Source organism: Mytilus californianus, unplaced genomic scaffold (assembly GCF_021869535.1).
Source record: "Mytilus californianus isolate M0D057914Y unplaced genomic scaffold, xbMytCali1.0.p SCAF_13, whole genome shotgun sequence".
NCBI classification, from domain to species: Eukaryota; Metazoa; Mollusca; class Bivalvia; order Mytilida; family Mytilidae; genus Mytilus; species Mytilus californianus.
The window spans coordinates 23,011,340-23,035,457 of record NW_026262615.1 but is presented as its reverse complement, the minus strand read 5'-3'; the positions used below and the strand labels follow the sequence as shown (position 1 = coordinate 23,035,457).

Here is a 24,118-nt window from a genome sequence, read left to right as displayed (position 1 = left end):
GTGATTAGCCATGCAAGAAACCTACTACTTGCAGGATCGAGTTTTGCTGTCTTAGTTTTCCTTCCCATAGTCGATTGCTTGCCATGGCTTTCGAGCTCCATCTGCCCGGATTTTCTTTCTGGATTTACTTCCATAGCCTTTGATTTTCCCAAATCTAAACACAAGGCAGTAATGCTATTTACCCATATCTGGGGCAAGTTTGATGAGTGCAAGGGCATGTCCAAACGCTGATGGACCTACGCGCTGCATCTCTGTGGCCCTTGCTGCTCCGAGATCCTCTACAATTATGCCTAGGATGCTAGATCCTAGTTACATGTGCTGTCGCGAGGAGGCATTGTAGACGTCCTGAATAGTGTAGAGGCTATGTACTGGCAAATAGTCTTAGACTTACACATTCGGCTTCCTTTTTACCTGCAAAGCTAGCCAGCAGCGGTAATAGAGCCTATAAATCCAACCACAATTGACGCATACACAATCCTGTGGTCCAAACCACCATCACATGGAGAGGGAATGTAGTACCTGATACTATTTTTTCTGCATCAGATGAACATTTCGACAATAAATGTCTCTTCGGGGATTCTCGAGGCAAACTTATTTGAAAATCCTAAACTAAAAAATATTAATAGCTTATAAACCAAAAAAGGACATAAAGTACACCAAAGCTGGGCAAGAAATCAGAGCTTTGCATGATGAAAAAATTTCCTTAATTTAAAATAATTTTAAAAATTTTGTAACAGCACATTTTTATACTTGTAACACAATATCCGTATTTTCATGCCAGTACCGAAGTACTGGCTACTGCTACCCTCGGGGACTAACAGTCCACCAACAGAGTTATCGTATCGACCTAGTGCTGGTAATAACATTAACGATACCAATTGTTCTGGTTGGTGTTTATGCGATTTATTCATTTTTGCTTTTACATTAATTTGTATCTTCTTTATCCAACTTCGGAATATGCACATTAAAATAACTTGCAATCAATACACTTCAGTAAATAAATTACATTCTTACAAAGTTATGCAATTCATTTTAACGACTATTTTTTATTGTCAATGGAATATCGTTTGAGGGCCAAAACTCACATCTGATAAGTCGAAATATATCAATTTATGATATCAAAACCTACATTTCACGTACGTCGACGTTACAATACAATAAAGTTTAAACATAAATCTCATATTTGGGTATTAGAAAACATACGTTGTATAAATAAAGGCAGCAGTAGTATACCGCTGTTCAATAGTCGTAAATCGATTAAGCGAAAACAAATCCGGGTCAAAAACCAAAACCGAAACATATCAACTATAGTGGGAAAACAATGGAACAACAGAAACACTGAACTACAACAAAACAAACGCCAACATACATAGAAACGGACTATTTGAAAACAACTGCCATATTCCTGACTTGGTACAGGACATTTTAAGAAAAAAAAAAGTGGTTTGAACACTGTTTATGCAATTACTATAATTTACTTTTGTCTACAGTCATTTGTGCATTTACAATGATTACATTACTGTCTTTATTGAAAGTCATAGTGCTCCTATAATATTACAACGGTTCAAAACAACGTTTATTCTTTAAAATAATAACACATGAATAATTATGAAATGGTTTTTTGCGCAGAACAGATAATGTTATACTACGCAGTTTACAAATTATCTATATAGGCAGTTTACATTGTAGGTGCAAATTTTATTGATAATTATCAAAATGCATTGTTGAGCTGGTATATTAATGTACGAGTAAATTCATCTTGCATCATTTCCTAATATATAAAATATCGATTAAATCTGAATCATCCCCATAAAAAATATTATGAGAATGATTAAAATAGAATTATGTCTTTGTGATTTATCATTATTTAGGCCCCTCATCAATTATATCTTGATTCAATATATTGCCTTCTTTTCTATAAAAGTATCCTTGATTATAATTGGTGGAGAAGTAATGTATTTTTCAAAATATTTTTTAAGCAAGTGATTTCTGCTCCTATCACCAAGATATCTCTATTCTGTATTTGGCAAAACCTTTCAAAATTAACTTTGCGCTTTATTTGACCTATTAACTTTTTAAACTTGAGCGTCACTAATGAGTCTTTGGTAGACGACATGTGCGTCTGCCGAACAACATTTGAAAAGCCTGGTATCTGTAATGAGTAAATTCTGACCTCTCTGTCGTAGTATTTGTAGAAACAAAAACGCCTTTTAACGTATGGGTATGGTCGTGAGATTAAGCTACTGAAAACGTCTATGATGTTGATATTGCTTGCGAAGATCAATGTTATTACTTGAATTTTTAGTTCCCGTTTGGTCATATATCTCCTAGCGAATTTAAGTTCTCATAAAGCATAGGCTTTCAAATTTGTGGGTTTGAGCGATTCTTATCAAAGAGATTGATAATTGATACTAAATGGACAATCACTCATAAGTCGAAAATAAACTGACAACGCCATGGCTGAAAAAAAAAACAACAGACATACAATAGTACACAAAACACGTCATAGAAAACAAAACACTGATCAACACGAACCCGACCAAAAACTTGGGGTGATCTCAGTTGCTTCTGAAGGGTAAGCAGATCCTGCTCCACATGTGGCACACGTTATGTTGCTCATGTTAGTACAAACCCGGTAATAAGTCTGAATCGGTAGGTCATATTCGGGAAAGGTAATTATCAAGGTAAGTACAGAAAAGGGGGTTTGACTCACAAACTTGATAAAGTGTTTATTTTCATTTCTTTAATATCATTTGAATTATAGGATTAGCTACCCTGCCATACCAACGACCCCTTAAGTAATTTTACTAAGGAGCAACCGAATAAAAAAAAAGTTTACTAATAAACTGTGTACTTCAATAAGCCACATCTAATCAGTGTTGAATTAGCAAAATTTTTCAAAAAAAATACATGCGTATGTGAATAAATTAAGATTACACATTACCAAAATCACGCATGTTTAATTTATATTGCGTTTGATGAGATTTTACGTCAGATGTGTTTTACTCCTTTTTCTGTATTGCTTTTATGCATTATTGCTTGGTTCTTGTTTTCTTTCTGTCGCATGTTTTTCTGTTACATTGTAGCTCTTTTATCAGCAGGTTTGTTATACATTTCACCTTTCAATTTTTGCAGAAATAGATGTAAACATAAAAATCATTTATGATTCAGGTCTATAATGGAGTTACCCAAACTGTTTTGCGATATTTGTCTGCAACTTAATGTAACACGTGTTGCCAGTGTGTGGTGCTCAGAGTGTGTGGAAAAGAAATGTGAAGAATGTGAGGAAAAACATCAAGTTCAGAAAGCGACAAGGCATCATGAAACAATAGCTATAAAAGACTTCCAGTTATTACCTGACTCTATTTCAAATATTCGACAAGAATGTGAAGTTCACAAGGAAAAGTTTGAATTTTATTGCCAGATACATTGTCTCCCCCTATGTAAGCTCTGTATCACAGGGCAACATAAAGAATGCAATGAACTCAAACCGTTACAGGAAATAGTGAAGAACGTTAAGAAATCGGTTGCATTCCAAGACTTAGAAAATAGAGTGAAATATGTCTTGGAAATTGTTAGAAAGGTAGTTAAAGTCGAGCACGAAAATAAAACACACATAGAAGGTAAACATGCTGAATTCATTGATGAAGTTGAATGTGTAAAAACAATAGTCAATAATCATTTGGATCTACTTAAACAAGAAATTTTTAACCAGTTGACTGTCCATCAAGAAAATACTAAAAGTGTTATCAAAAACCTAAATGAAATGCAAAGTTCAGTAGGCGAAATTGGGAACGAATTAGCAAAAAGCAAACAACATGCATCTGATTTTCAGACTTTTCTTTGCATTAACGAATGGGTTTCTAAAGTTCAAAAATATGAAACGGAAATAACTGCAGAGCATTTTCACGAAGGCAAAATTGAGCTGACTGTAAAACTAAATTTGATTCAAGAGAAGATAATAAATGCGATAACAGACTTTGGGATTTTAGGTATCTCGTTTTCAAATTATGAAAGATTTACCCTTGAGAACGATCGACAAATGCAGTGTTTTATTCCAACCCCTAATTTAGTAAACCGAGTTAAATTGGCGAATATCGAAACAGTAAGGATACCAAAGAAGCTTAAAACATTTCCTCGAAATATTATACGAGGCTGTGATATGTTGGCAGATGGACGGCTTGTATTAGTCGATATGATAAACAAGAAACTCATGCTAAGGGAGCGGAATGGTACATGTGCGAAATATCTAAATTTTAAAACCGAGCCTTATGATGCTGCAGTAATAGAAAATACCTTGGTTGCTGTGACGTTAGTGGAGAGGAAAGAAGTCGTTGTAATAGATCTTAATCGTTCCGAAATTCAGCGATCATTCCCAGTAACCAACCGATGTTTCGGGATTGTTTTTAAGGACGGAAAATTTTATGTTTGCTGTGATCATAAAATGGTGCAGGTCTTGAATTTGTCTGGTGAGATTTTATCAACATTATCACTAGTCGAACCTGCAACATATTGTTCTATGTTTAATGATAGGCTTTACTTTGCGACACAAGACTCTACTAATGAAGTATATTGTTGTGATTTTAATGGAAACGTACATTGGAAATTTGACTGTCAAGAATCGAGTTTCCCACTCGGCATTGCAAACGATAATTCTGGTAATACTTTTGTGACATGCAGAAAAAATAATACAGTAATACTCATTGGAAAAAATGGAACAGATTCCCGAATTTTGCTGTCAGAAGAAGACAAACTTCACAAACCAGTAGCTATTTATTACAATTGTGACAAAAACCTTCTTCTCGTGTGTAATGAATCAGGAAAATCATTATTGTTTGATGTTTCCTCTTAAAACATACGAATACACTTATCAACCTAGTCTTGGTATTGCCCACTCGCTGTAAAATTAAAACCCTACAATGTGCAGTCGATGGTCAAACTGATGAGAAAAACAAATTACCTGTTGTGCCGAGGTGCAAATTAAACGTATTTTGCTTCTTAATCATAATTGTACCATGCTTTGAATTCAATGTTCAAAATACCGCTGGTCGTGGCAAGCCTCTCAACAACTATGTACAGTTTTCGTATTGCAGTGGGAAATCTAGTAAAAAAGAACAAAAGAAAGTTTTCGAGTACACCGGTCTGATGTTGTCACATGAAAATTCAATGTAGAAATATTGTCATTTCATGAATATAACAATAAAAAAGTCTGTCTGTGCAGGTTAAAAAACTAAAGATAAATATTCTTATAAAGAAGGAATCTTTTTACGATTTTTTATACAATTCTAAGAAAAGATCTTCTCGATTTTTTTACATATATTTGCGGTCTTTCACATTTGATGTTCACATCGGGATAAGGTCCGTTTGAATTTGCTTAGTTACTTTAATTCAAAAGTGACAATCTTTGCTGCATATCAATCGATTCTTTTGGATGTTATACCTGACTTTCTCTGATCTAGCTGCATATGTATACGGATAATTAGCATGTTTCAGAGAGGTATGCAGCCAATGAAAAAATAAATTGAAGTTGGTACTCCAGGAATTTATTCGCATAACAACATTTTAAACCAATTTTACACCAAGCTTCTTTAGTCAGCTGTACTCGTCGTTTTCTTTTTAAGGAGGGAAATGATAACATTAAATGGAAGCTTTGTTTTTATTTCAGTTTATTTCTATTTTTATTATTTATCAGAACGTTTTCCCGTGAATTTATAATTGGTAGCGTCCTTGCTAAAATGGGACAAACATTGAAAAGATCTAGTTTTTAGTGTTTACAGGGGAAGTAACATTTTGTCACTAGATTTCCCACTGTATTGGGCGTCCATAATGACCATGTGTATTGGAATTCCGTGAAAATTTGACTTTTTGGAGATGCTAATTTTCCAATATAGATGATGCATACTCTCGAGAAATTGTCTATCAAACTTACTTAATCAGAAATAATGAATGAATGTGTGTAATGACGCATATGATAGCATAGAAGTGTCAACTAAATCGAAATATATTCACTACATCGTAATATGTTTGCAGTGATGACATTTCTTACCATTTTCCAATTCATATTCATACATTTTATTGGTATGTCCGTCTGTCTGGCCTAAAAACATTTTTATTGCATTTTTCTCAGAAACTACAAGTCATGGTATCTTGATATATGGCACCAAGCTTGTCATGCTAGTCATGCAAAATCACGTGAAACGTTTTTATTTCATTCGATTTTCTAGTTATTGTTTATCGAAATATACATATCTTTAAAATATCCTCCTAACATTTTTTCTCAGTTACTACGGCATACCTTCTTACATATGGTGGTATATAAATAAGTGAGCAAAGTCTCAATTTGAAAGCACATTTTCATTTTCTTCAATACTTCAAAGGCACATAATCCGCAACTGCCTTTTTTGTAATAATTAAATAGTACTTTGCAAAACATTGATATAAAATAAAAAGATGTGGCATGATTGCCAATGTAAACAATCAAAATGAGCGAATGAATGCAATTTTTCTAAACACAATATTCATCGTTCTTTGGCGTACTAAATTATAGCCTGGTATGTTTGAAGATTTTTTTTACAAAGTAAGACATTTCTATCAAATATCACCCAGCTATGGTATACAAAACTTGTTAGTTTGGGAATACATGGTTTATATTAATCTTGTTGTCTGTCAACTTTTCGGAATTTGGGTTTTTAATGCTTTCATCTTCGTATTTGATTTGGATTTGCAAGCCTGGAATCTTTGAAGAGTGTTATTGATATCGTCTCAACTGCTTAGACCACGCGATCACCGATGCGCCCCCAAAAAAATGGACAAACAAAGAAAACAAACAATACCAGTGAACATTACATGGTTCAGATAGCCTGACTTGTTACAGGCACAAAATGTGGTGGGGTTGAACCAGTTTTACTTGCACACAAACCTCCCCTTTGCCTATATAGCATGTTTGGGCGTGGTTAACATGTACATTGTGTATACCCTTAACAGGAACCTTTTCAAAAATTTCAAAACTTCAAGCGTAAAGAATAAATAGAAAGCGGGTTCGACAGATAATGATGCATTATCAAAAGAAACTAGGTATCGCAACTATTTAGTGTAAAACATTAGAAATATCTATACACTAAGGGTGTATCTAGTTATTGTTGCCAGGTACGTTGTTTCATTTAGAAAGCATGGACAACCTTCTTTGTGTCACACAGTATAAATAAAAGCAACAGTAGTATACCGCTGTTCAATAGTCGATTAATTGAAAACAAACCCGGATCACAAACCAAAACCGAGGGAAGCACATCAACTATAAGAGGAAAACAACATACATAGAAACGGACTGTCTGTTAACAACTGCCATATTCCTGACTTGGTACAAGACATTTTAAGAAAAATGATGGGATGAACCTGGTTTTATGACTAGCCAAACCTCCCCCTAATATGGCAATGTTAAAAATACCGCTAAAATGATAACTTTACGTGACAGGAATACAGTACAAACAAACACAAGAACACTCAGCACAGAGAAATACATAAATAAATAATGTATTAGTACATTACAACATGTAAACCGCAGAATAACAACGGACACCTCCCATGAATTTACAACAGCACACCAGTACACCACAAACGAAATATAAACTGCGCGTCATATAAATGAATCAACGTCACAAAAAGTGACGTTTTTTATGTGACGTTTATACTATCACAGGTTAATTTCTAAAAATAAAATAGATTTTTTTTTTATTTATAGACACGTACAGGTATATTAATATAACACATCTTATAAGTAAGCAAATGTTTGGCCTACAAGTAATACAGTCGGCTCTCCGGGAAACGTATTTAGTATACTTTTGAAATTAAAATAGAATACAGAGTGAAGTTATTTAAACAATGATTTTGTTTAAACTTTATTTATTGTTTATCATTGAAAGTTATAACAATGGAACAGTACAGTTTTAAAGTCAATCATGGGATTCGGTAACATTGAATTGAATTGTAACATTATACGTTGAGAACGAAGAATTTTATAATGTAATTGTTTATCTTTGATATTACCCATAGGAAATAACTGATTCGTCTGAAAGAATAATCTGATTAACTTTCGCTTTTATTTTTTGTTGTCGTATTCTGTAGATTCAAATATTGTGTCGTTTTAATGCGTCGTAGTCTTTTTACCAAAATGGGACAATAATGTTCCGAAATGGACCAACAATGGATCGAAGGGCAGCAATAATTCACAAAAATAGATTAAAAAGTAATGAGAGTAGTACTAGTCTTCACGGCTGTCATTCGGTTTATCGAGAAAAATTATCGTGAACGAATAAATAACGGTAAAGTATTGCGGTTGGATCTTGAATGATCTGGTATAGGCGTGAAGGAAATCTTATCGAGAAGACAGATGTAACGTCAGTAAATAATCTAATTTAATAAATAATAATGACAAAGATTGGAAAAATAATACCGTCTGTCAAAATGGTTCAACATTATGTCCAGTATCCGAGAAAATTTAAGGTTTAAAATACACCGTTTTTACAAAACTACAAAAGGCAGATTGCTATTCGAAATTTCAAAGAAATAAAAACGTAAACAAACGTGATTTTTTTCATATTTTGAATGCATAAACTACTTTTCTCTTGAAAATGTCGTTCGAAATTACTGTTTAAAATTGTTCTTAAAGTTATTCAACTTTAGTTTAGTCGAAAACCTTGCAAAAAAGGAAATATTTGTAAAAATAGAATATTTCGGATCGTCAAAGATCGGGTACAACTTTTTGATGATCGTGAAAAGGATTGTAAACGATCTGTTGCCGCTCATGTTTATTGCAAACATCCACGAAAACGATCAAACTATTTTGTAATCACATGATAATTTATATTTGTAATTGTTAAATAGCAAAAGATTGGATTTGCATGACTAATTCCTCTTTACATTTGTTTGCAAAGGTATCGTGTTCGTTCGCGCCAAATACACGTTCGCACCCTTTCTTTTTTATTCAAAAACCTGATGAATTATTAGATGTTTTTAAAATGTTGATATCAAAATATCTTTTCATAAATAAAAATTTGGAAATTTTAAAATGAAACATTGTTTCAAATTGATATGATGATTAATTATTATATGTTCATTATGTATGATTACTGTTAATATGGTGTTTACACAGCTAAACTTGGTGTTATTGTTATGTGTTTGAAAATCGTGATTGTTGTTTTAACTAGCTTTGATGTAAATTCTGCATGTAGTTACAGTACAGGTAGAGACTTATTACTATAAATGACGGACTCGGACATGTCGGAAATGAATAATCCGACTTTTTTATGGTAGGTAGTATGGTCATTATTCAACAGATCCAGGTGTGAACGGTGATATAATTGTCCTTTAATCTTTATCTGTGCTACTAGACAATTACGCTTCACTGATTTCAGAATCGCGTTACCTGTGATTTAAACCTCTAACTTTATTGATTTGTTCTACATCGTATTTGATTAAAAATATGTTTGCAGGTGAAGAAGTGTAGACAACTTTTTAAATAAAAATAGCATAATTTTTTAGTAATGACTTTTTATATTACAACTGCTAAGTATATTCTTGCTTCTTCATAAAAAAAATATGGTTCTCTTTTTTTTTGGGTTTTGTCTATTTTTGTTGACATACGGTTTTCAAGCATATTTTTATTTCTGAAAGGTTCTTTTTGTTTTGCTTATTTATGTCCACGAATATCCATTGATTATCAGAATAAAGTGCAAAACGCATACGTTTTAGTTTGACATGTCACATGTAAAATATTTTAATATTTAACCAGTCTATTTCCAGACTATTTATTATTCAGTCGTGTTGGGTCAGTTCCGAACCTGAATTACAGCGATACTTGCATAGTTGTCCAAAAGTTGATGATATTATGTTACTAAATAGAACGCAAATAATAACACAAGAAGAAGATAACGAATCAAGACAAAATTATTGTCAGTAAACACATGTGTTTAAACTAGACTCAGTTGTAAATGATTGTGTATTTTGTGTGAAACGTGTTCTCCTGTTATTTTAACACGCACGACTAAAAATTGAAGCCCTGTCGGTGTCAGTAATAAATCATTCTTCTCGAGCATTCGGTTTACATTGATAACATTCAACCACATCGTTTAATGACTAGTTAAAATGTAATTAAATATCGTATAGATGGTCTGATTTTTGTTTGTTTCTGAGTTGTAATTTACTATGTTTTTGTCGTCGGTAGAAATGCAAATACTCCCATTTAAATAATTGAAGAACAAGAATGGAACAAGTGAATATGAGATTTAATTCATTGATAAAACAAAATTTAAAGCATGTAATGATGATGTAATATTACACAGTTTAAAACATTTTATAATGTCACACATAAACGTTTTTAACACTTCCTGGTGGCTGGTTGGACTGGTCGACGAAGATACTGGTTTAACTTCTCAACAACCAAAGCATGGTAGGCTGACTCTGTGTTCACTGATGGGAAGAGTGCAGTGACATACCTCTTTATAACATTCATTCTGTTGTCTTCTAATGGCCTTTTACTGAGCTTACCACCGCCCCTATACGAGTAATGGATACGAAGCTGATCTGATGTAAATAATTCCGGGAAAAAGTGCTTCAGCAATAAAACTCCAAATGATACCGGGTTGGTACCACAGTTAGAATAATTGCTCAAGTCATCTTCTGTAAGACGCATAGGCTGGGGAATGTCGTTGAATAGATGCATAGGCAATACGAGGCGTTGCATAAGTGGCTGAGGTTGAGGCGAGTCTGGTATAGATGTAGGAGTTAGTGGTAAATCTGGTAGAGGTTGAGGTATTCTGGGAGTTGTAGGTGTAGCTTGTGTAGTGGGTAGTCTGGTAGGAGTGACAGGAAACGGCATAAGGTGCGCTGTTTTCTGTTTAGAAACTAGCTCTTTAATAACATTGCCTTGAGTTGTCATAAGGCGTTCCATCTCGGCTAGTCTGATGTTGTCGAGTTGGAGCTGTTTTTCAATTGCTTGGAGAGATTGTTGCAGTGAAAAAACCGGTGGGTCCTTGTTTGTTGGTGTTGTTTGCGTTGAAGCGGCTACACACATTGGTGGCGGAGTTGCTGGAGTAGTTGTTGGTGAAGGTGGTGTTGGAGCAGATAGATGAGGTAGTAGTTCAGGCGAAACTGAAGGCGACCTGTACTGGTACGGGTCGTTGATACCCTCTCCTGTGCTCAACATAACAGCTAGTTGTTTGACCCTTTTAACTTTGTTGCGGGACGAATTATTATAACTCTAATTAATGAAAACAGCTCAAGTAAAATAAACAGTCTTTGATGAAAAAATAAACAATTCTTGAAAAAAAAAAATTCTTTGAAGTCAGAATAAATGTTTGAGTTCTTTTCAGGGCATCAACGAACAGCAGGGCTTGTGTGCATTTCCTTTGATCTAATTTTACTATTATTCAATACTTATTTTCCAATTTCAAAAATTAAAAAGTTAATTATTAATTATTTTAAGTATTTATTATTTTAAGTTATTTAATATTCTTAACACCTTATTTTATAACCAATATATGGAAATTGTTACCATTATTGTCGATGTAGGTTAATTGCTATTAATTTTCAGCGTTTAATATACGCCAGTGACAATACTTAAGTAATCTAGTTATGGGGGTCTGAATGGAGGTCCTTCAGTTTTTTTTGTGTCCTTTTTTCGTAATTCTTTTTATTTGTCCTTTATTCTCTAATCCCCCATCCACACCCTCATTTATCAACATTCTATCAATTGACAAACTTTATTAAGGTGATCAAAAAATCAATCAGAGAGATATTATTATTTTATTTAATTTATAAATTATACATAGAAAGTATCTTTATCTAATCTAATACTTCATGTTTTTAATCTATACTATCAAATATGCTAAACAATTTTTAAAGATAAATACGTGTCTTCGGGTTTAAAACGTAATCATTCAATTAAGAAGTATATTAACGAAATCGGATTAATTAAAGCCTTTTATGTTAAGATGAAAGGTAATAAATATCTTTTACAATAAAATTTAAATATGTTAATTATCTTCAATTAATATGTACAATTGAGAGTGAAAACAATCCAGATTGATGAGTAAAATATCTACATCCAATCATTAGTTTATTACTTTATTTAAAGTATAATTAGTTGTTTTGTTGTGTATCCGTTTTTTATGCATCTTTAATCAATATGAAATGTTCTTTTACAAAAGCCTTATGGGGTTAGTGTCAGAAACACACTATTTGCATTTCCAACTTTCTTTCTTACAATTAATTTGACATGTGTAATAATTTGATCAGATGATGGTCTACAGGTGTTACCTAGACAAGTCGACTCCTGGGCAATTTCCCGTGCAATACACATGCCATGTTAGGGGATGCATTTAAATAGCATTTGTAAATTTAACTTTTTCAGTATAGTTCGATATCTTCACATATGCCATGCCGAAGTTTAAGCTTACACATCACGACAACCTAGAAATCATCGCTTTGTAAAGACAGAGCTGGCCAGTTCATGCCATTGTAAATAAATTAGCTGCCCGAGGCATAGATGTTACATGGGGTACCGTTAAACATGTTATCAAAAGATACCAAAGCGGTAAGATAGGCTACGAAAATTTGAGCAAGGAAGAAGAAAAACTACCAACTTTCAAATATATCACTGATCATGACGTCAACTTTGTAAAGAATGCACTAGCAAAAAAACCTACTCAAACGTCTACCGATATGCAGCGTTTTTTAGCAGATAATGGTACACACACAAGCAAATCAACTGTCCAAAAAGTCATAAAAGCAGCCGGTTATACAGCTTCTTCGCCTAGATATGGACAGATGGTTCGAGAACCAATCAAGTTAAAAAGGGTTCTGTTTTCTAAGGCCGTCATTGCCGACAACGATAACTTCGACAATGTGATCTTCACTGACGAATGTTCCGTGCAGCTGCACGGTAACAAGATTATCATCTACCGAGAAAAAGACTCCGTTGCTCCAGTTCTACCCAAACCTAAGCACCCACTGAAAGTACACGTTTGAGCATGTATAAGTCGTCGGGGGACCACGAGTATTCTGATATTTGAAAACAACATGACATCAGCATTCTACATTACCTCTATACTGGCGACAGGCCTTATACTATTCATCAACCGAGTATACCCTGACACTCATCGACTACAATAAGATAATGATCCTAAGCACACTGCAAATGCAACAAAAGACTTCATGAAGCAGCAGAATATTAGCAGAATATTAACTGGTGGGATGTTTGGCCAGCAGAAAGTCCCGATTTTAATCCAATCGAGATGGTGTGGAGCATGATGAAGTCATAAAAGCAGCCGGTTATACAGCTTCTTCGCCTAGATATGGACAGATGGTTCGAGAACCAAACAAGTTAAAAAGGGTTCTGTTTTCTAAGGCCGTCATTGCCGACAACGATAACTTCGACAATGTAATCTTCACTGACGAATGTTCCGTGCAGCTGCACGATAACAAGGTTATCATCTACCGAGAAAAAGACTCCGTTGCTCCAGTTCTACCCAAACCTAAGCACCCACTGAAAGTACACGTTTGGGCTGGTATAAGTCGTCGGGGGACCACGAGTATTCTGATATTTGAAAACATCATGACATCAGCATTCTACATTAACTCTATACTGGCGACAGGCCTAATACCATTCATCAACCGAGTATACCCTGACACTCATCGACTACAATACGATAATGATCCTAAGCACACTGCAAATGCAATAAAAGACTTCATGAAGCAGCAGAATATTAACTGGTGGGATGTTTGGCCAGCAGAAAGTCCCGATTTTAATCCAATCGAGATGGTGTGGAGCATGATGAAGTCCAGATTGTCTAAAAGAGAACCAAGGACAAAAGAAGATCTCATCAATGGTATCAAGTCTGTTTAGAGAGAAGATGTGACCATAAACATTTGTAACAATTTCATCGACCATATCTACAAAGTACTGCCGATAGCAGTTCTAGTAGACTGGCGAGCTACAGGAGATCTACCCAAGAAGATTTTCCCAGAGAGATCCAGTTGCAAGTCTCTCAAGTGTTTTGATGATAAGCTGAAGACACCAGAGTGCCAACTGAAAGTCGTGAGCATGAAGCTGAAATGAAGATGAATGCAAGGTTACATCAATTCAAAACAGTCCTTTTAAGGGCTACTTATATTGTACGAAAAGAGTCTAACAATTGTTGTTTAATAAGTATCAAGTACCAAATTTATTTAATCTTTTCTCATCTCCACGATCCTGTCTTTCTTCGGACACCTCCTTTTAAGTAAAGTTCGGAAATACTCATCCCCAAGAAATTTAAAGCCAAATAATATGATTGAATACCCCTCCCCCGCTTCCGTTTTTCTTAAATTTTACGAGTTATTTTAGTTTAAATGAATAATTTGAATACATTTGTTTTTAAATCGGCGAATCATGGTTAATTTGAATTCCAACAAATCAACATCAAAACTGAAAACATTCGTGTATTGATTGGCATAATTCGTAAAAATTGTTTATAAAAACACGATTGCATCAAAATTTTAAACATAAAAATCGAAAGACAATATCTTAGTTATAATACGAGTGTCAGCAAATTTGTTAATTTCATTACATGTAATTTTATAAATTTTACAAACAAATTTCTCAAATAATACTGGGACATCATATGAAAGTTTGTTTATTATTTTTATAAATACTAGGATCCGAAACATGTTCTCGGCTTTATAAATATTGTAATAAAAAAAATTAATTGTTTAAAAGATTGACGGGAAATATGTTTACATAGTAAGCACGAGTGATCTGGCTGACCAAAATGTTACACTTGCGAGCAATGATTGACAGGTATGAACATTGATGAATAGATGTAGAGGCTCCGGCGGGAAACGTAATGTCGAATAGAAAATGATAGTTTAATTAATTTGTTTATAAACTTTAGACATACTTCAATAAACTATTGAAACTTTATTACGGGATCAATTTGTTAACTGACCACATAAAAATGAAAGAAAGAAAGACGATTGAAAACTGTGTGTTTCTGTTAATAGCAAAAAGGAATAGGACGTTAAAAGGGGGAAATATTATAACCATCAATTAACGAAGACTCGTATAATTTACGGGATTGATGTCTTAACATTTTTATGAAAACTTCAATTGAAAATCGTCCTGGTTGTTATTATTTTGAATAATATGAAATATTAACGGTTAGCAATACATTGTTAAAAATCGTCTTTCTTTCATTTTTATAACAACTTCAAATACATGTAAAAGTTGATCTCTTATTAAATTTTCAATAGTTTATTGTAGTTTTATTTAATATTTTGCATGTATCTATCCTCCATAAATAATAAAACATATGTACAGGTAAAATTTAATTCTAATCGAGCTAGTACATATTTACGACCTTCCACTGATATTGCACAAGTAATATCACAGCAGGTGTTAATTACACTCAGACAACTGTCAGACCAGTCGGACATCTAGACGGATTAAGGCATCCATAATGATAAGTCTCTACCTGTACTGTAGCATGTATTTAGCTTGGTATGAGTAAAAACAATGAAGATTCAAAATGTTATTGTTGTTGAGTTTAATGGCAGTTTGGTATTTCAACATCAAAAAAATATTCAACACAAAAAATCTTTTTAGAAAGTAACTTTAATTTGAAACAATGATTTTTTTTATATCAATGCACTAACTAAAACACGAATAAAAAAATATTCAACACAAAAAACGTCATTTTATTTTGAAACAATGACAAAAACTGATTTATAGCAATACAATAATAAAAACACGATTAAAAAATTATTCAACACAAAAATAGTTTTTAGAAAGTCACTTCATTTTGAAACAATGAACAAAAAAAGTATTTATAGCAATACACAAACCAAAAAAAAAAACGATTGAAAAATTATTTAACACAAAACCAATAAAAAGGGTGCGGACGTGTAGGGTGCGAACGTGAAAGGGTGCGAACGTGAATGGGAGCGAACGTGTTTTTGGGCGAACGGACCCGAATTCGTTTGCAAATAGGACTATAATGGTTCAATGTCATTGGATATGATTATTTGATAATACCACACCGACTAGTTGCCTTAAAACAATATAAGTCCGTCTGTCCGTCCTTCAGAAGTTTTATGTCGTATGAAAAGTTAAGATTGTCTCATCTGATTTCCATTAATTTTTATGCATAATTATATCTTAAAAATGAAGATCCTTAAAATAAAATTGAGAATGGAAATGGGGAATGTGTCAAAGAGACAACAACCCGACCATAGAGCAGACAACAGCCGAAGGCCACCAATGGGTCTTCAATGCAGCGAGAAACTCCCGCACCTGGAGGCGTCCTTCAGCTGGCCCCTAAACAAATATGTATACTAGTTCAGTGATAATGGACGTCATACTAAACTCCAAATTATACACAAGAAACTAAAATTAAAAATGATACAAGACTAACAAAGGTCAGAGGCTCCTGACTTGGGACAGGCGCAAAATGCGGCGGGGTTAAACATGTTTTTTGAGATCTCAACCCTCCCCCTATACCTCTAGCCAATGTAGAAAAAGCAAACGTACAACAGTACGCACAGTAAAACTCAGTTTAAGAGAAGTCCGAGTCCGATGTCAGAATAGGAAACAAAAGAAAATAAACAAAATGACAATAATACATAAATAACAACAGACTACTAGCAGTTAACTAACATGCCAGCTCCTGACCTCAATTAAACTGATTGAAAGATTATGTCTTTATCATATGAATATCAGGCACAATCCCTCCTGTTAGGGGTTCAGTATTATACCGTCATAAAATATATGAGAAGAACATAACCCGTGTCATGCCAACAACTGGTTTTAGAATAAATATGTTTAATTCCGATGCAAAGACCCTATAAGTGAATCAATATTAAAGCCAAAATATGCAATCTTTAATGACCTGACAACAGTATCGTAACTATATCCCTTCTTAATAAGTCTGTTTATATGTTTTGTTAGCTTTTGAGGTGAATACTGACATTTTTGTGCTTTGTAAAGAATATTACCATAAAAGATTGGATGTGAAATACCCGAACGTGTAAGATGTCTGCATGTTGAGTTATATTTACGAATGATGTCCTTATACCGATGATAAAATTTAGTAAATGTTTTGACTAGTTTATGATATCAAAAACCCTGGTGTAATAATTTTTCAGTAATATATAAATTTCTCTCGCTAAAATCTAATAGTTGTTACATACACGAGCGAATCGTACAAGTTGAGATATATAAACACCATAAGATGGTGACAAGGGAACGTCACCATCTAAAAATGGATAACTAACGATAGGAAATAAAAAATCATCTCTTTTATCATAAATTTTTGTATTAAGCTTCCCGTTAATGATAAAGATATCAAGATCGAGGAAAGAACAGTGGTCATTGTTAGTATTAGCTTTATTTAAAGTGAGTTCAACAGGATAAATTTCTTTAGTATGCATACTGAAGTTGTCATTATTGAGAGCCTTGTTTCTTTTTGTAAAAATTGAAGGGAAAAAAAAAATTGTTTAAAAAAAACGCAGGAAAACAATTGTTATATTCCTGACTTGGCACAGGTATTTTGCTAAAAATAAAGTGTTAAACCTTGTTTTCTAGCTAGCTTAAACGCCCTCCTGTATGACAGGTGTTTAATGTTCCGTAATATTGTCAAATTGGGTGAGCAACCTGTAATATATTTGCTTTATAATAATACAATCCAGTTTCTATAACTAATTTATTAACAAATACATCGTTTGATGGTCAGACTACAGAATGACAATATGTGTAGAAGAACTTCAATTGATCTCTTTAATTATGTTTATTTAAAAACATGCAAACATGTGAGAGTTGCTGGTCTGTCAATTATAGTTACTGTAACAGATGATACGGTAATAAAGTGCGGGGATCTTTATAACACAACCTAAACAGACATAATTGGTTAACGTGGCCATAACGATCCAGCAGCCAAATCAAACATCACAGGCACACAACATAACTGAATTAAACGTTCAAGCATACTTAGATCTTTGAATATTGTTTTTCTTGGTATTAATATTGATTTTGTTACCAGTAAATTAAATCAAACTAAATTTTATTTTCATATTCATATGCACATTCATGCCTCTACAATCTGTCGATACCTGTAATGACGTCTTTATACTTAATCCATTGGATGTTGGATGTGTACTGATTGATATTTTAGTCTTCGATGCATGATTTTTTTTTATTAGTTGTTATTGGCTTTGAACTAGCTGTCAGTAACTGCGAGTACTCTCAGATCTGTACTTAGTATCTTTTTGTTGTGGGGGTGTATAAATACCCTGCCACGTCCAGTCTGTGTTTTTGTTGAATGTATTTCTGCTTGGTATCGATCTGATGAGTTAAGCCCTTTTCAACTGATTTTTATAGTTTGTTTTTATGTTGTGCTGTTACACAACTCTCCAAGGTTAGGGGAGGGTTAGCGCGCCTTCAAACTAGTTTAACCCCACCATCTAGTTTCTCATACACTCTGGTATTGAGATGACCGCTGTTGTCAAATTTGGGGTATATGTCTAAAAATGAGGCCGAGGAAGCTGTAAATGTGGTGTCTGTAATCTCTAGTTCAGGACTATTAATGGGACCCAATCCGAAAAAAGTTTGTACTGTTAATCGAAAAAACATCTTCAATATACCTTTATGTAAAATTATATGATATAGCTCTTTGATCTAACCCTTCCGAAAACAAAAATGTACACATTTAGATATTTCCAGGGGAAGACCACCAGACACCCTCACGCATCACTCATTCGAGATTATAAATACAAAGATATTTACGTTTCAAAAACTTACGCTTCTGGAGGTCTTATTATCTTGGATGCCTAGTTAGCATTGCCTCATAAATGAAAGCTGGTCTCAATATGGGTCTATATGTATAATATATATATATAAATTGAAAACAACGTTCAAACTTATGATTGCATTGGATAAAAACCGCAATTTTTATACGTGTGTATGCAAAACAAATTTCTTGGTAGAGGGGTCTAAATACAGCACAAACAACATTTTCCAAAAGACCAAAAAGTGAAAAAGTATGTTTTAACAAAACGCATTTGACTAACAGGTCGACCAACTGATGTTCTTAAACCCTGCTGACATACAATCATTTCAGGATAAAAGAGAAGCACAGATACCAAAGGAACATTCAAACTCATAAGTCGAAAATAAACTGACAACACCATAGCTAAAAAAGAAAAATAACAAACAAACAACAGTACACAAAACACAACATAGAAAACTAAAGACGCAAGCTGAGCAACATGAACTCCACCAATAACTCGGGGTGATCTAAGGTGCTCCGGAAGGATAAACGAATCCTGATCCACATGTGGCATCTGTCGTGTTGCTCATGTAATTACAAACCTAGTGATAAGTCTTATTCGGTAGGTCAGATTCGAAGGAAAGGGGATGGAATTATAGATAACTTGCACATATAGTTTCCATGTAACACTAAGAAACACTTATAAAGTGAATTCTATACATGTGTATGTCAAAATTAGGGAAAGCTATAGATAGGTCTATGTACTTGCTTATAGTTAACTTGTCTTTGAGATGCAAGCATTTTGAAAAAATCTAACAATTTTGCCAATGTTTAATTCCGTATTTCTGCATTTCATTATTTTCAGCTAAATATGGTATGATGACTAAGTAAGATGTCATCCCCTAGTGTAAAAGCTGAGAATGGGAGTAAGGTGTTGCCAGGGGATAAATCTGGATTGCTGTGGGAGATATGGAGAATTATACTTTCCTACCTTTCTGCAGAAGATCTCTGTGGATCAGCCTGTGTATGTAAAACATGGAATGATCTGGTGGTGAGTTTGGACAGTACTAGGTAAACACAATAAATCATGAAATTTGTAATAAAATGAAAAGCAAGCAAGGATGATTTTAACCAATTATTAAATGGACTTCAGTTATTTTGCCTGTTGAAAAAGTTTTCTTAAGTTAGTGGACTTTGTAAAAGATTGTAAAAACATAATGTTTTAGAAGAATTACCTTTTTTTAGACAATTTAATTTATTTTTATATAATTGAATATCATGTTTCGAGTTAACTGATAATACACCAAACAGGTGTGCCAAAATAAAAGTTAGAGAGGGATGACCTTTACAGACCCTACATACATGACAAAGAAATGTTCATCTTCTTTTGTTTCAATAATTGATTAATTTTGATCTAGTTGCTAAACTTTGTTTGTAACAAATGCATCCCCTACTATGTTGAATTACTGTAAATTCAGAAATAATTGCGATGTTTTTATTAATACGAAAAAATGCAATATTATGGTTTATAATGATAAAAACTCGCATTTATGATTTTAGTAGTGATTTGCCTTCACAAAATTTTTGCAATTACTAAAATTATATCACACATTTTTACCAGTAATCCCTGATTAGCAATGATAAATGCACACATTAATTTCTGAAGTTACAGTATGTTGTAGAAGACATAGGTAATTGCATATGCATCATCTATTATGTCAAACAGACATAGGTTATTGCAAATGTATCACATATATATTTTCAGATTATGACAATATGTTCTAGGAAACATAGGTTATTATTGCAAATGCATCTTCTATTATGTCAAATTATTTCAGAACAAACATAGCCTTTTGCAAATGCATCATCTAAAATGTTATATATTGTATGAACAGACATAGGCTAAAAATAAAATGATAATAAATAACTCTAAACATTGTCCTAAGGGAAGTTACTTTTGCTGGACATATTTTTTATGATACGTGTACATAACTATGTAATACTTTGTATTAAAAAAGGGATATTCTTCTTAAAATTGATCAATTATATAGTAAGTTTAATTAAAATTTTTATTTTCAATTGCATTGTATTAAAATGATATGATTCTTACTAAATATTTTACATTTGGGCTGCGTCGGATAGAAATCGACCTTATGCAAATGAATATTAATACATTTGTTAACTTATTTCGGGTGGAAAAAAATCTTTATGCAAAGTATGTAGCTGTTTGAAAATTGAGTCGATACAGGAACCCAATAAAATAGACCAAAACTCATCTTTTATTTAGTATTTGAATTTTCCAAAATTAATCAAAGTCTTATAAATGAATATGTATACGTGCATAAGGTCAATTTCTATCCGACGCAGTTCATTTATTGTTGAAAGGTGGCTTGAATTATATTTACAATGTTCAGATTGGAAACACCCATATTGGCCCATAAACACAGATTCTGAGCCACTGAGACCAAATAATGTCTATAAGGTTATGGAGTCGATACTCCAAGGAGCCTGATCCAGGCACTAACTGTTTGTATGTATTAAAACGCAGAAAGAATCGAAAAGTGATAAGAGTAGGACGAGATATGGAACATAGCACATTGAAGAGTGCTTTAGCTGTAGCCAATGATTACGATAGAATTGAGGTGTATCCTGGAATTTATGACGAACAGTTTGAGATGTCGTCCAAAATACCTTTTGAATTGATTGGAGTTGGTGAGCTTGGAAGTATAATTCTGGTAGTTTGCATTGAGCAGATTCGACTGACAGGTCGTGTCAGTAACCTTGTATTCAGAGCACCATGGTTAACAAATTTTATATTAAAGGTAAAAGGTCCACAGTTGAGGATATACATTTTTGAATTTTCTCTGTTTAGAACATATTGTGGATTCATTTATTTTTTGGGTACCAATTTTCGTGGATTGGCAAAACATTTTCGTGGATATTTAATTATGTGGTTTCACCAAAGTCTGCATACAAGTCTATAGAAAATGGTTTCTTTGTTTAGCACAAAATTGGTACCTCACAAATAATGAAACTAAAGAATGAAAACAAAAGATGTGGGCAAGTTAGACAACTTAACAACAGAAACATTCACAAATATCAAGCAGGCCATTATATAGTCAGCAATATTATGAGAACCATTTTCTAATTTATTTAGAATACATGATTACTAAAAGATTGATTAATCAGAAATCTAACAACTACTCAGGTTTTTTGTCATGGCTGATTTAATTGGTCACAGCTTTTCCTCACCTGTAGGTTGCACTTTGTAAATACAGCTGTTTTACAAACCATGCCTCTTTTGGGGAGATGTGTAATATTCATAGATATTTTGTTTTGTTTACCTACTGGTTCTCAGATATGATCTCTATGTTTCATCTCATACAGACACAACTTGGGAATTTTTCCAGTATAAATACACATGAATAGTGGCCAAATTGAATTCAGAGGAAGACCGAAAAGTGAAGGAGTGGTAGTACAGAAATTTAAGGAGTGAGCTTTTTTCGGATCTGTCATATGTACAAACTTTTTGTTTCAGATAATTAAATAATTCAATAAGTTACTAAACAGATTTTTCATCACACAACAACAGTGATGAGTTGAAACATGAGTGTACTTTTCAAATCTGTGAGGCACTTACTTCAACTGTGACTTTAAAATTTAGAGTGAAGGTATGCTAAGCATAACAACATGTGCATTATTGTTATCATATTTTGATCATGATGTGACTGTTATAGATAACGAAATGATGGAGTCAAATTTTGAAGCTTTAACCTTTCAATATTCGTTTACCAAAACAGTTGATTAAAAAAAAGGAATATTATTATTTTAGTGAAAATTGTTTATGTTATAAAAATAAAGAGATGTGGTGTGGTTGCCTTTGAGACAACTATCCACAAGAGTTCAAATGACATGGATGTAAGCTGTACAGCCTTCTTCAATGAGCAAAACCCATTTGATATTGAGTTGCCTTTGGTTACCAGATTCTACTAGTTTAAGGTTGTTTCGATGCTCACATTTACAACTTTGAAAAATTTAAATTCCAGCAGTTCAAATCACATGGCAAAAATGTTTCTAATTATATAGTCACATATATCACAACTAACATACTTTTGAATATCATGAATTTCAGGTTGTAAAGAACAGAATTCATTCCAAGTCAGACAAAGCCATCACCATTTCTAAAGGTCAAATCCATGACAACACATTGTTTAAAGGTCTAAGAGATCCACTACAGTGTTCATCAGATAGCAAGTGTAGTGTGAAAAATAATTAAAATGTAGACATGGATACAAAAACCAATGTCAGGTCCGATATTGCTAATATAAACATGATAAATATAAATTGGAAGAGTGCTGAATAAAATCAAATTCAAAGATCTTTAAAAATGGAGTGCAACTACATATATTTTCAATATTTAGTCTTATTTGCAAAGTAAATAAAAACAAATACCTCAAGAAAATTTCCCACTTTTCAGAGGAAGATGGTGTCAATTTATTATGTATACATTATAGTCTACCCCCATTTGGCTTGACCAACATGATCATTATATATCCAATTACTAAAAATATGTGTGTATTCTCAAGGATTGCCTCAGCTGTCCCCTTGAAATTCTGTTCAGAGAAAAAAAAAATAGAAATAACTTAATTGTCAGTGTTGCATTTTAGGGGGATGAAATGAACTGAAAAACTAAAATTCAGACCGGCATGGCCTTAGAAATTAATACTCTACACCTGTTTTTCAGTGATGACTTAAATACAAGCAAACATGGCAAAGACTTTAGTCTTCTGAAGGACCCAACAGCTACGCCTCATATAGAGGCTCCACCCACCATCATCAGGGCACCTGCTAATCAAATAACAACTGTTACCAGGATAACCATACCATCAGACAATCAGTGTCAAGATGGAAGTAGACTGTGTATAATATTATAAGATTTGAAAGTGTATAAACATATTTGATTAGTTAAAAGTATGATATTTAAGTTTGGGGATGTAACAGAATATTTGATTTGTTCAAAATTCAAAGATTCACACAGCAGAATAGATGACTATTATTCACAAATTGCAACTCTTTCAACATCAGTGATCAGAAAGGGCCCATACTTGAAAAAAATGTTTTACAAAAGTTTAAGTCTACAAACTTATATCTATAAATCGATCAAATAACTGAGGTTTTTTTTAAAACATTTTTTTTTAATCAGAAGAAGTATGCTTCCCTTTTTTTTGGAGCGTTTAATTTCTTGGATCTCCCATGTTCAAACAGTGTGCCCAAATGGAAATCATTTGGCAGACATACATCTTCTATAGTGTGATGCCTATTTT

The 24,118-nt window shown here is 33.3% G+C and overlaps 2 protein-coding genes across 3 annotated transcripts in view; both read left to right on the top strand.

The window, feature by feature from the left end:
* The window catches only part of LOC127723377 (F-box only protein 10-like), a 105,190-nt gene extending 81,302 nt beyond the window's left edge, over positions 1 to 23,888 (top strand). The window contains exon 16 of the mRNA XM_052229959.1: positions 23,539 to 23,888. Coding sequence (XP_052085919.1) covers positions 23,539 to 23,728 — 190 coding nt within the window. The 3' untranslated portion in view covers positions 23,729 to 23,888. The remainder of the gene's footprint in view (positions 1 to 23,538) is intronic.
* LOC127723380 (uncharacterized) lies at positions 1,555 to 5,250 on the top strand. 2 transcript variants are annotated; one of them, XM_052229966.1, is made up of 2 exons: positions 1,555 to 1,685; positions 3,172 to 5,250. In XM_052229966.1, exon 2 carries the CDS (start codon positions 3,179 to 3,181, stop codon positions 4,850 to 4,852), a length of 1,674 nt encoding a protein of 557 aa, XP_052085926.1. In that variant the 5' UTR covers positions 1,555 to 1,685; positions 3,172 to 3,178; the 3' UTR covers positions 4,853 to 5,250. The 2 variants fall into 2 exon arrangements, with proteins under 2 accessions (XP_052085926.1, XP_052085927.1); XM_052229967.1 differs by having other exon boundaries at positions 3,136 to 5,250.
* Positions 23,889 to 24,118: the final 230 nt, after the last annotated feature.

What these genes read in the sequence shown, in the direction of transcription:
- LOC127723380 (XM_052229966.1), top strand. Translation starts at nt 3,179, where the DNA reads ATGGAGTTACCCAAACTGTTTTGCGATATTTGTCTGCAACTTAATGTA.